Source organism: Papio anubis, chromosome 10 (genome assembly GCF_008728515.1).
Source record: "Papio anubis isolate 15944 chromosome 10, Panubis1.0, whole genome shotgun sequence".
Classification (NCBI taxonomy): domain Eukaryota; kingdom Metazoa; phylum Chordata; class Mammalia; order Primates; family Cercopithecidae; genus Papio; species Papio anubis.
The window spans coordinates 84418559-84432393 of NC_044985.1; the positions used below are offsets into that span (position 1 = coordinate 84418559).

The 13835-nt window shown below is 38.9% G+C and overlaps 1 protein-coding gene across 2 annotated transcripts in view; it reads left to right on the top strand.

The window, feature by feature from the left end:
• The window catches only part of AOX4 (aldehyde oxidase 4), an 85278-nt gene that overhangs the window by 37982 nt on the left and 33461 nt on the right, over positions 1 to 13835 (top strand). For both annotated transcript variants that reach the window (XM_031651147.1, NM_001308436.1), the window contains 6 exon segments: positions 6009 to 6118; positions 8454 to 8638; positions 9723 to 9885; positions 11817 to 11909; positions 12492 to 12661; positions 13258 to 13372. In XM_031651147.1, coding sequence (XP_031507007.1) covers positions 6009 to 6118; positions 8454 to 8638; positions 9723 to 9885; positions 11817 to 11909; positions 12492 to 12661; positions 13258 to 13372 — 836 coding nt within the window.

Sequence of the window (13835 nt, forward strand, 5' to 3'; positions counted from 1 at the left end):
AGCACCTACTCTGTGTCCTCTATGATCTTTTCCAAACTGATCCATTCAGCTGCATCACTGAGTACTATATGTCATAGGAGCCACAGTGGTGGGAAGACGCCACATAGCTCAGCCAGGTGTCGAGGGGTTGAACAAATAAGAAAATTGAAGACATTTGCTAGCCAGTAGCAAAGGTTCTTGCCACACATTACTCCCTCATTCACAAATTTGTCAAAGCTATTCCCACACCTACACATACTCACTCACACACTCACACACAAAAAGTCTGGGCCACAATTTGAAATATAACTGTGAACAACAGCCTTATTTATTTTTACACTCTTTTCACAGCTTACCAAGTGGTTTCATATCTCTTATGTCTTGATCCTCATGATAACCCTGGGACATGGACAAAGCAAGTAGCCTTGGTATTTCCATTATCCTACCAAAGATACAGAATCAAAGGGCTTAGGTAGCTTCCCCCAGCATCACACAGCTAACGTATGGCCAAGTCAGGACTAAATCCTAGGTCCCCTCACTCCTTCCACACCATGCACTGAATAAGGCTGTCTGAAAAACATATCCCACCATCTGCTACCCACACTAAACCTTTAAATGGAGAACAGGCTATAGGAGCTAAAACTCCAATAAAACAGGGCTCTCTCAATGAGAAAATGGAAATCAAGTGGATAATGTCTTGCTATCCCCTCTGACCTGCCAAGCTGCAGTCAGTCCGCTTGTTCATTTTTTTACCCATTAGAAAGTCTGTATTAACAGACTCATAGGAAGAGACAGAGCAAGGGGAGGCCAGCCAGGTATGGGAGAGGGTTGGGAGGATGGTGTGGGGGGTATTTAGTTATTTTTAGCTATTTTTAAAGTTGTTTTAAATAAATGTATTTAGTCATTTTAGGTTTCGTTATTTTTAGAAGGACAGGGGAGGTGGAGCCTGTACAACTAGATCAGCGTTTCTCAACCTTTTCTTCATTGTCACCCCTGTAAGGAGCGATAGGCTTTGTTTCCTGAATCTTCCCTCCCTGAAATTTTAATACCACAGGTAAACTGTGTATCTGTTTATGTACATGTCCTTAGGTTACAGGTAGCCAGGTCCATGCATATTTGTGTCTTTCCACAGAGTCAGGCTTTTGCTGGTGCTATTTCAATCATAAAAGCCACTAGCTACACGGAGTTCCCAAGGAGGCAGTTCTCCTTAGTACCTCCCGTTCACTCAGTAGTCAGAGCTGTGGGCACACAGGCTCAAGCCACTCCACAAGCCAGTCAATATTGCAAACCATACAAAATAATACACTTAGTCTATATGTAGATGTTGTAAGTTAAACATTCCACAGTGAAGTAACATTTAGCATCAAGAGGAAAAAGATGGAAGAAAGGGCTAATGAACCAGTGCAGGGGGAGGGAAGAAAACAAAAGGAGTCATTCTCTGGGCTGGGCAGCCCGTTGGTCGTGCAGGGAAGAGTCTGAGGTGCCTTCAGGGCAGACGCTGAGTTTTTACAGTGAGTGACTGCAAGCTGATGTCAGTTAAAACTGCTGTTTCAAGCTACTGAAAGCCAAATCTTTTATAGTCACAGAGTGTTCTGGCAAGAACGGATAGTGGAAGAGTGTGCTTGTTTGTGTCCTTATCTGGTTGGACGTAGTCTTTATTTTTTTATTTGTTCACTAAACAAAACATCTTATCCTTGTTGGCAAAGTACCTTATGAAATACAAAATGGAGTCTTCTTCTAAGACGGAGTTAGTTATGTCAAAGGTGTTGAATGCAAATAGGTGCTTTATATATAAGAAGAGTGAGATTTTGGGCTGGGCACAGTGGCTTATGCCTGTAATCCCAACACTTTGGGAGACTGAGACAGGCGGATTACTTGTGCCCATGAGTTTTAGACCAGACTGGGAAACATAGTGAGACCCAGTCTTTACAAAAAAATGTAAAAATTAGCCAAGTCTGGCTTGCATCTATACTCCCAGCTATGCCAGGAGGATTGCTTAAGCCTGGTAGTTGAAGGTTGCAGTGAGTTGTGATCGTCCCACTGCACTCCAGCCTGGCAACAGTACTGCCCCCATTGAGAATACATGGAGTAGATGACTTCACTACTCAAATCATACTCTGTAAGCATACCCACAAACAAAACTCTGACCCAAGGTACAGGAAGGTATCTATTATTGTCATCTTTTTCATAAGAGAGCAATAGGAAGAGATGGCTGGGGAAGACAGGCTGATGGGCCACACACGTTGTGCAGATCAGCTCCCACTTAGGCTTGATGATCTTTAAAACATCTTGTAGGACCATGGCAGGAATTTTCATGTTGGATCAATTTATTCAGGAAAACTAAATTGGAAATAAAGAAAGTAATAAATTTCAGATATCTGTGGTTGATATGTGCTAAAATGTACAGCATACATGACTGTATACATGACTGGGGAAAAGGATTCGGTACTAAATATTTGGGAATAAAGCAAGCTGCTAGAAATATCTTTAATTATCTTTGGGTCTTGTCATTCTAAGCAAATAGGAAAAGAGGAGATATATTTAAAAGACCATTTACATGCAACCCCTTCTGGTTACAGTTCCTTTAAGCTGACGTCTCACTACTGTGTTTTCAGGGGTGACAATAGGTGCGGGATACAGCCTAGCCCAGTTGAATGATGCCTTACATTTTATCGTTTCGGAGCAACCGAAGGAGAAGACTAAGACCCATCGAGCTCTGCTGAAGCATCTGAGGACACCTGCAGGAGCCCAGATTAGGAATATGGCCGTATGTTCTGTTGTTCTATGAGATAAGTCACGGTTATAGACAGTCATACAGTTCTGTTCAGTTTAACAAACATTCCTCTGAAGAGGAATGTCAAGTCAACGTTGAACAAGTCTGTACAATATGAGTATGAGTATGCATATGCCCAAGATGAAGGCATCATGTTGAGTGTGTATGTGTGTGTGCAAAGTGAGTAACATATGGTACAGCAAAATTATGGTGCTGGAGCCACAAGATTCTGGAGAAGTCGCTTGACCTCTGTAAGCTGCTGTTTCTTCATTTGAAAAATTAAGGCCCAGTGTAAGGGGAGATGTCAGTCAAGGGGCACAGATTTTCAGTTAGACAGGAGAAATAAGCTTTTGTGATCTGTTGCCCAACATGATGATTATAATTAGTAATAACATATATTTCAAAATTGTTACAAGAGTAGATTTTAAATATTCTCACCACAAAGAAATGATGAATACACGAGGTGATAGATACTTTAATTAGCTTGATCTAATCGTTCTGCTATGTATACATAAATCATAACGGCACATTGCACCCCATAAATATATATAATTATTGTCAATCTAAAATTTTTAAATAAAAGTAAAAACTATAGACAAAAAAATCACACCAAAATTTAAGATAAAAAAAAGTCACACCAAAAATTAAGATTCACCCAAATAGACTATCTCTAAGGTCCAAATAGACAATCTCTAAGGTCTCTATTTAACCAAATAGACTATCTCTAAGATTCAACCAAATAGACTATCTCTATGTCCAGCTCTAAAATTCCATGAAATATGTCTTATCCAAGGTATAGTAAACACAAGCCTGCATTTCCAAAATACTCTTGTATGGCTGGTTCTCCTCTTAGGCCTTTGCACCAAGGTGAATTTCTAAACATGTGTATCCCACATGTCCATTCTTGGATATCCCCCAGTTGTTTAGCTTTATGGAGTTTTCTTACCATTTAAGACTTTAAAATGATTAGTTTGAATCATTCCTCATTTCACATATGACGGGCAGTTCAGCAGGATTTAATAGGGCCAGGAGATACTTCCTGTCTCCTGATTTCTTCTGGCCCCTCGGCTGATTCTCAAAACCCACTATGTGTTTTCACCTTCTGCATCTTCTGTCCCTTTTCTGAAGCACGTTGCTCCTCTCAACATCAACTTGTCCCCTTAAGTCTTTCAAAGGCCCACTGTTCGAGGCTGTGTATGAAGCAGCCTTTACTGAGGCTTAGGGCAGCAAAGCAGCCTGTACTCCCCAGCAGCACCACAGGCATTTTGAATGCGATGCTCCTGTTCTGGTTCTTTAGGTTTCCCCAGGCTCCAGTCTCTCTACCTACCGCATATTGGTGCACACTTTCTACCCTTTAACTATACCCCTTCTTCTCCCTAACCTGCAGGCACCAGCCCCTAAATTCCCATTCACTTCCCTTTGTGTCTATCCTCATAAGTAAACATAACTATCAAGGAAGGCTTCTGAACAAAGACAAATGCATACTAGAGTCAGTTCTCAAAGAAATGTTCCTCTTCATTGCACATGGAAGAGGAATATTTTCTCAAGCTGTCAGTTTGGATGGAGTCAGGAGTGGGAATCTTGCACAATATATTATCTATCTATTTAACTGCCCCCAAACTCTGCCAGCTCTTTCAATGACGCAAAAAAAAAAAGAGAGAGAATATAAAACTTACACAAGAACCCTGTATACATAATTTCGTATTTGTCTAATAACTAAGTATAGCTTTTAAAATGCCATCTTTTTTTTTATTTAGACTTTAGGAGGACATGTGGTGAGCCAGCCTAATTTTTCTGACCTAAACCCCATTTTAGCAGCAGGAAATGCTGCCATCAATCTGATATCTAAAGGTAAGAGACCAAGCTTTAAGCATTTTTTTTCTGTGCTCATCACTATCAGTTATATAGCTCCTGCTATAAACCATTAATTAGGGACCCAAGTACTTCTAATTTAGATTCATAGGCTCTGTTTACATCACCTCAAACCTAAGGGTGAAACTGTGACCAATTATCCTGCTCTCCGGCTGTTCTATGTGTAGACAATTTCTCTTAAATATTTGGCCACATTTATGATCAATCTAAATTGCAGTATCAAAGCAGGTGAAGAAAAATTAATGAGAAGTATCTCTGTGGCTTTAAAGGTTTATGCCATATTTTATTGCAGAGATTCATAAAGATGGCCATTTTTCCTATAGCACTTTTTGTTTTAAACAAAATCAAGTTTGTGGGGCATATTACTTATTCCTCCTCTCTTTATTCAAAGATGCCATGAGCTTTGTGGAAAGAAAATGATTTAAACTTAAAGAAATAAAAATAAATACATATTATTCATAGGGCTATTAATGTAAGATATCTTCTTGATTAAAATTACATTTAAAAAGTATGGGTCAAAAAACAGTATGGTAAGCTGTTTTAAATATATATATACACACACACACATATATATGTATATATATTCACACACACACACACACACACTCATGTATAAAAATTTTTTAGCCAAAAACAGACCACATACATGACGGTGGTTCCATAAGATTACATTAATAACACCATATTTTTGCAGTACTTTTTCTGTGTGTTTAGATATGTTTAAATACACAAATATTTACCATTATGTTGTGATTGCCTACAGTATTCACCACAGTAACATGCTGTGCAATTTTGTAGCCTAGGAGCAATAGCTACACCCTGTAGCCTCGTTGTAGCTATTGCTACACAAACCTAGATGGTATGGTAGGCAGTACACTACACCATCTAGGTTTATGTAAATACATTCTATGATATTCACTCAACATAATCACCTAACTACACCATTTCTCAGAATGTATCCCCACTAAATGTCTCATGACTATCGGGAATCCCATCTCTGCCACCAGTCCCACCTCTGGTACTTTGCAAAGGTCACTCAACCTCTCTGGAGCTCAGTGTTCTCATTTGTGAAATGTATATATTGTACTAGGTTGTTTCCAAATAGCTTTAAAGCTCTTCCAGGCCAAATTTTATGAGAAGCATATAATGGTCTGTAAGAACCAGAAATGACTTTGCAGCTTATCTGACCAACCCTGCCACTCTGAAGCTGAGAACCCCAAAGTTTCCATGACTTGCCAAAGGAGGCCCAGCTTCGTAGCTGGAGCTAGAACCAGACATGGATCCCAGCCTGCACCCTCTTTCCACCACACATCACATCTGTCACTGGCAACATATTCTCCAATTTGATAAACACATCCTAACCAAGGGTGATTTTCTCAAACAGAAGGACAACAGCAGATTCCTTTAAATGGTCCTTTCCTTGAGAGATCACCTGAGGCGGACTTGAAATCAGAAGAGATTGTGTCATCTGTTTATATTCCCTACTCCACTCAGGTGAGGGTTCCCTGACTCACTGCCCAGCCCGAGGGAAGCCCCGCTGACCTGTGCAATGAGCCTGCAGACAGGCTTCCAGGACAATGCTCTAGGGAGATTTTCTGGGCTGCCACACAGGGAGGGGCACATTTCCAAATGACCATTTGATTTGCTTTCATATCAGGGCCACACTATGACTTTTATGGGCCCTAGGCACTTTTGCCTTTTTGAATCTCTTCCTCCATAAAAAATAAACTGTATGCCTGTATAGCTATATCTATATATAAAAATGATTGTAACAATATAAATCCAAGCTACGTTCAGTGTCTTATATATTTTTTTTAATTTTAAAAGATGTTTTAAATTTCTACTTTTACTTTAGATATAGGAGCTACAGGTGCGGGTTTGTTACATGAGTATGTTGCGAGAGGCTGAGGTTTGGGATACAGACTCCATCACCCAGGTAGTGAACATATTACCCAATTGGTAGTTTTTCAACTCATGCCCCCCTCCCTCCCTACCCCATCTAGTAGTCTGCAGTAAATTAAAAGTAAAACATTTCCCTGGGCCCCTAAAAGTATCCTAGGCTCTATATTACATGAAAGATTCTCGTTTTGCAAAGCCAGTCTACCTAAAGGGTACAGTGGCAGTGGTCCTATAAGATTATATTACCTAAAGGGCACACTGGCCTTGCAAAAGGAGAACCTTTCATGTGACTTGAATTTTCGGTCTCAGGTAAATATGCATCTTACCCAAGATTAAGTAAATCCAGTCAACATCATCTACAGCAAGTTTCTGGCTGAAAGTTCATTATCATAAAATTACCTCCAAGTCAATCAACATTTATTAACCAAATAGTTTAAATAAAATTATTTACTTATTAACCACTTACCAATCTATATCCCAGGCACAGTGTGGTAAACCCAGAAGACACTAAGGGTACAGAAGGGGTCCTGTCCTTGAAGATCGGTAAATCTAACAGGAAGAGCTTGAAGTAGGAAATAACTAATACCCTCAGACAGGAAATGAGTGGACAGCAAGCCACTCAGAGTAGCTTGGTGAGGGGAAGAGCCTAAAGGGAGGAAAGGGGAGGAAGGGTGATGGGGGTGAAGCATAGAAGATGGTAGCCTTTGAATCAGTGGAGAGAAGGGAGGAGAGCCTGGGGGTTGGGGATGGCAGTTTGGGAGGCCAGGGAATGGGGCATGGGGCTGGAGCAGCCCATGAGTGAGATTGAAAGGGAAGCTGGGCTCCATTACTAAACACATCCATTGCTCCATCAAGGAGTTTGTATGTGTTCTAACAGATGGCCGCCTCTGAAGGCTTTAAAGCAAAGTAAAAATTAAATGGAAGTGGTACTTTAAGAACATAAATGGAGTAGAAAGTTAAAGGATAAATCAGATCGGGGAGAGACTAAAGACTGAATGACCAACTAGGAGGCTGATGCAGCACTTCCAGCAATAAATCGGGAGACGGTGGTGAGGGCAGTGGCAGCAGGAATGGAGAGGAAAGTCTCCATACATCAGTAGAACAGAGTAAATATGATCAGCGTGTCTCAAACACTTCTCTGTCACCAGTGTTTTGTATGACAGAAATGTTTTATCCTTGACAAGGTCCATGGTGGTAGGATTTAATATCTCCCCCACGCCCGCCAAGATGCTGGCCACACAAAGAGGCTTTCCCACTTCATGGCTCCAATGTTCCACTCTAGTCATGAGATTCAACCAAGAAGGACAGGCTACTCCTAGAAAGAACTGGAGAAACCAGTAGTCCAGTAGTTTTCAAGCTTTTTCTTTCTTTTTTTTTTTTTTTAAACAATACAACTCTTTATTCTAATGAAATTTACATAGAACAGCAAACTAAAACAGATGAAACTGAAGCTGTGGTAGTTCTATCTAAGAGCCATCCTATCTGCCCATCTTCCCCTCATTCAACTCAGCAGCCCCTAAGGCACCACCTGATCTAACCCAGCCTTCTCATTTTAAAGAAAAGAGCCAGTTTTTTCTGTCACTTGCCTGAGGCCACATGTGACCATTCAGGGTTGAAAGGCATAAAGCTTAGCCAGTAAGCGTAGACTCGAGTCAGGCTGCTTAGCTTGGAACCCCAGTTCTGCCACTTGCTGTGTGACTTTGTGCAAGTTACTTCACATCTCAGTTTCCTCATCATAAATTGGAAATGAGCAGACTTGTTGTAAGGACTAAGTATTAATATATATGAGCCACATTGGACAGTACCCATATACGACATATATGTCGACTATAGTCAGTCACAGTGCCTGGAGATCCACTCATCGAAAGTATTGCTGTATGGCAGACTGTGGAGTAAGCACTAAATGTTCTGAGTGTTTTCCTATCTCCAGTGGCACTTTGTGTTTGGACTCCGGATGGCCCAGCGTCAGGAGAACGCATTTGCCATTGTCAATGCTGGGATGAGCGTTAAGTTTGAAGACGGCACGAACACAATCAAGAAACTTCAAATGTTCTATGGAAGCGTGGGCCCCACCACTGTCTCTGCAAGCCAAACCTGCAAGCAGCTCATTGGGAGGTATGTCATAGTACATCTGGGGCATGATAATCAGGCCTTTCTAGTTTAGATTTTTTTTTAATGAAACTAGCACTTGGGGAATTTTTTCTGATGATAAAAATACATACAATCATTTAGAAAATTTAAGCACTGAAGAAAAGTATAAAGTACAAGCCACCCAAAAGCCGCCCTTTTTAAGGTACAATGATTCTTTTATTACAGGTTTCTGCAATGCGATTAATGCACAAATTACTTAGTTTGAGTAGATATTATCTTTAAATTTTCACTTTTAATTAGCCTGTATAGTAAGTTGCCAATACTGTGTCCTAAGACATCTGAAAATGTCCTTAAGCCACATTTGAAAAAGATGAAATGTTTAAAAGATTAAATGACCTCCTCCTGTCACTCTCATTATCGCTAACATTTGAAAAGTAATTTTTAAAAATGTTTCCAACTAGTGCTTCTATAATACTTTCTATCCACTCATTGTTAACAATTAGAACTTAATGTGAGTTTTTTCGCAGATACAAAAATAACTTCATGCTTCCAAAAAATTTATATAGAAACATTGATTTCTGAAATATTTTACTGCTATCTTCAATAATTTTTTATTTACCAAATATTTACCTAGTGTAGTGTGTATGCCAGGCTGGAGGATAGTTGCTGGAGATACAGCAGTGGACAAGATCAACAAAGTCCCAGATCTCAGGAAGCTTTGGCGTTAGTGCTTTTTTAACCCAGGTATTTAAGGTAAATCAACATTCGCAATCCTGGAAATGAAAAATAATAATATAGGAAGACTTAATGTAGAAAGTTTGGGAACCACTGCATCAGATACTGAAGAGAGCTAACAAACTCTCTTGAAGATATTTTGTCTAGACTTCAAAGGTGGATACAACTTGCTCTCCATCTTTCTTTGCATGTCAGTTTAGTGTCTGTTTTTGCCTACAAGGATGCTCAATTGCAGATTATTTTTAATAGTAAAGAAACTAACATTAAACTAAAATCCAGCAACAGGGAAATTGCAAGACAAATTATGGTACATCCAAATATGATATTCTCTCTTTGCCTTCTTCTATGAAACATTAACATTCTTTCCTTCTAGGCAATGGGATGACCAAATGCTGAGTGATGCCTGCCGATGGGTCCTGGATGAGATCTACATCCCGCCAGCAGCTGAGGGTGGCATGGTGGAGTACAGGCGAACCCTCATCATCAGCCTCCTCTTCAAATTCTACCTGAAAGTGAGGCGAGGACTGAATCAAATGGTAAATGGCTTCTCTGGGTTTCAGGGTGCCTTGACATTCTTAGCACAGATCTGCACATGAAGGACTTCCCCGCCTGCCTTTGATAACACGTGGAGGCTTCCTGGGCTGCGGCCCTCAATGTGGTGCTCCCAGTCTCCAACGTCTCCTCCTGGGCCACTTTGCTCCTCTCCTTCCCTCTCCCTTCCTCACCCCTGGGCTGAGAAAGGGACAACTTTATTATACCATTTGCCTTATTTGTGTGACAAACACTAACATGCAAGATCAGATTGACCTACTGTAGTGAAAAGCCTTCAGTAAGTAAATCCATATCTTTTCCGTTTTTAAAGAACATGTTCTTGTTAAAATAATAAGTAAAATTAAAATAATGCTTTACTATTTAGAAAATGTGAATAAGTTAAAAAAGAGGAGAAACTCTTTTATAATCCCATCACCCATAGATAAACACTATTACTATTTTGGTGTGCATGCTTCGAAACCCTTCATTATGGATGTATATGTATATGTGTATGTATCTGTATAACTGTGTAGTATAGCTTGCTTATTTCATTTAGCAATGTAATCATCTTTCAGTGACATTAATTATTTTTCAGTGGCATCATGACATAATGGTTGCATGGCATGTTTAGAGATAGATGCACCATTCATTATTTGATCCATTCCTTATTTTTGACATTTAGATTGTTTTTACTTTTCTGTTAACTATTTTTTTAGCCTAACCTAGTTTAAAATAACCCCCACAGTGTTTCTCCAAATATGATCCATGATCATGAGCGCCCCCTTGATGAGCCACGAAGTGATCCTAAAATGGCAGACAGATGACTACACCTACAACCCTTTTATGACTGAGAGCTTTGCTCTCTTAGTTCAGCCAGTCCTTGCTATTATTTTATTAACCTTATTTATTATCAGTATTATTTTAGTATATTCTGTTATACATTGTATACTCTATTATGTGTTATATAACATATTCAATAGAAAAATATATAATCAGTATATAATTTTATACATATTCAATCTAAAAATATGTACATGTGTATTTAATAGATTATATCACATATAAAATCCGTATTAATGGTATTAATAATTAACCATTATCACATATAACACATAATAGATATAAAAGAAAAACATATTCAATTATCATATATTTAATAGATAAGCATATTTAATAGGTTATCAAATATTATCTTACATATTACCTTCTATTTGTTATATATTCTATCATTATAAAATAACTCAAAATACAGAGAAGCAAAATTTTTTAAATGAACTGTAATCTAATAATCCTACCATAACCACTATTAACATTTTGGAATACATACTTTTATATTTTTATATTTTTTTTTACAAAACATGGGATTATACTGTACATAAATTTTTGTAACTTTTTTTATTTAACTATATTTCATGAATTTTTCAATGCCATTAAAGACATTTCTGCAAAGTTATTTTTTATAACTGCGGAATATTGTACTTGGATGTACCATCAGTTCCCTATTGTTGGATATTTGGCTTAATTCTACTTTCCTTACTATCACAAATAATCTGCAATTGAACATCCTTGTAGATTAATCTTTTCCTACTCCCTCAATTGTTTATTTGAGATACATGCCCACAAGAGTGGCCCAGGTTTGGAAACACAGCCTCCATTTAGAAGTATCCATATTTCCATTCATTCAAAAAAAAGACTTTGTCATGAAAGGAAATCTTTACTTCCTGGAAATAACATTTATTTTTCTGTGCACATAAATAGATGTAGTTATTATTCAAGCAACTGCTACTAGCTTACAGAACTTGAAGCTCAGAGCTTTCTCCCAGAAGAACTGGCATCTAAGATCTAAAAGAATAGATTGGATAACTTTATCTCCATGTGTTTTTCCAAGCTGCTCACTCAGATTGTAAAATTAACTGTGAAGTAATCTTCTGTTCAGGATCCCCAGAAGTTTCCCGACATTCCCGAAAAGTTCATGAGTGCTCTAGAAGACTTTCCCATAGAAACACCCCAAGGAATTCAGATGTTTCAGGTTGGTGGACAGGGTTTTTTGTTTTTTAATGTTTATGCATTCAGATGTATGCATTAGGCATACTTCTCCTTCTTTTCAATAACTGTATTTAAGATAACGTCTATTGAAGCCAGCTGATGTTACCTATTGCTATACACACACAACTTGCTTGGTTTAGCTTCTATGCTTTTACTCAAGGCTACACAAGAATTAGATTCTGAATCATTGTTCTCCACTATTTTCAGTTTAGTTACCTCCTTTGCTTGCCAATACCTGTTCTTCCTTTAAAACCCAAGTCAACATTTACTGCCTCTAGAAAGCCTTCTCTGCCTTATTACAACCACCCTGAATCTAGGATGTCTTCTTTTTGGGGGTAAGAGGAGAATTGTAACAAGAATATAATCCCTTACCATAGTACTTAATACTTAATGGATATTTATTAACCTGAACTCATGGATATGGATACCCAATTGCCTATAATTTTTTGTTTTTTGGTTTTTGGTTTTGTTTTCCCTAACACGTGATTAAGCCAGATATATCAGACCTAATTTTCAGGGCATGAGAATTCCTCGTGGCAAAATAATTTACTTTGTCCGTTAACAGTGTGTGGATCCCCACCAACCCCCACAAGATCCAGTTGGACACCCAGTCATGCACCAGTCGGCCATTAAACACACCACAGGGGAAGCTGTGTATATTGACGACATGCCCTGCATCGACCAAGAACTCTTCCTGGCTCCGATCACCAGCACCAGAGCTCATGCAAAGATCATGTAAGGAAGTAAAAGAGATTCTTAATGTTACTGAAACACATTCACAGTTTCACATTCAAATCAAGGGTTTATTAAATATTTAATTCAAATAAGAATATTAATTTCCAGCATGGTGGCTCACACTTGTAATCCCAGGCCAGGGCAGGCAGATCGCTGGAGCTCAGTAGTTCGAGACCAGCATAGGCAACATAGCGAAACTCCATCTCTACAAAAAATTAGCCAGGCATGGTGGCATGCGCCTGTAGTCCCAACTACTGAGGAGGCTACCTGAGTCCAGGAGACCAAGGCTGCAGTGAGTTTTGATCGCATCACTGCACTCCAACCTGGGCAACAGATTGAGACCCTGTCTCACAAAAAAAAGAAAGAATACACATTTATTTTTCTGGTTGAGAATCAGTCATTTTTTAAGCATAGTTATGTAAGAATCCAAGGATATGAAAGAGTTAGAACATCTGCTAAATACTGGCATTTTTCAACATAGAATATTGCTCAACGATTTAGTTATGACGTCCATTATAGTTTCTCCCTGTGTTTGAGGAATCACTGGGAACTGGCTCCTGAAACTTTAATATCTACCTTCAAATTTTCTCTCCTAGATCAATTGATATTTCAGAAGCCCTGGCACTTCCAGGTGTTGTTGACGTGATAACAGCAGAGGATGTTCCAGGAGATAATAACTATCAGAGAGAGATTTTCTATGCACAGAATGAGGTGGGTGATTTATGTGTGGTTTATTATTCAAATACCTTGCTGGAGATGCCAAAATGATTATTGGTTATGACTATAGCCATCCATGGATCCATGTTCACATCACAAAGACTTGTTGGAAACCAATGACTCTGCCTCAGTGATTCTCAACTTCTCTCTTGAATTGTGGACCCTTTTGAGATTCTGATAAAAGCCAGAAGTCCTCAAAGAATACTTCTCAAAAGTCATGAAAGTCATAGAAGCAACACAGATCATAAGACATTGAAAGAACCAGCAGAATGTTAGGTTAATTGGATCACTGTGTATGCTGAGGGAATGGTGAGTAATGTGGCCAAGAACAACCAGAAGGGAGATCATTAAAGCCAGATAATTAGTTTCTACATTCAACTTTGGGCCCCCTAAGTCCCACTCAAACCGCTGTTGTAAATTTATTCTCATAGGTAGAAAATAATCTTGCTTTTGGTCA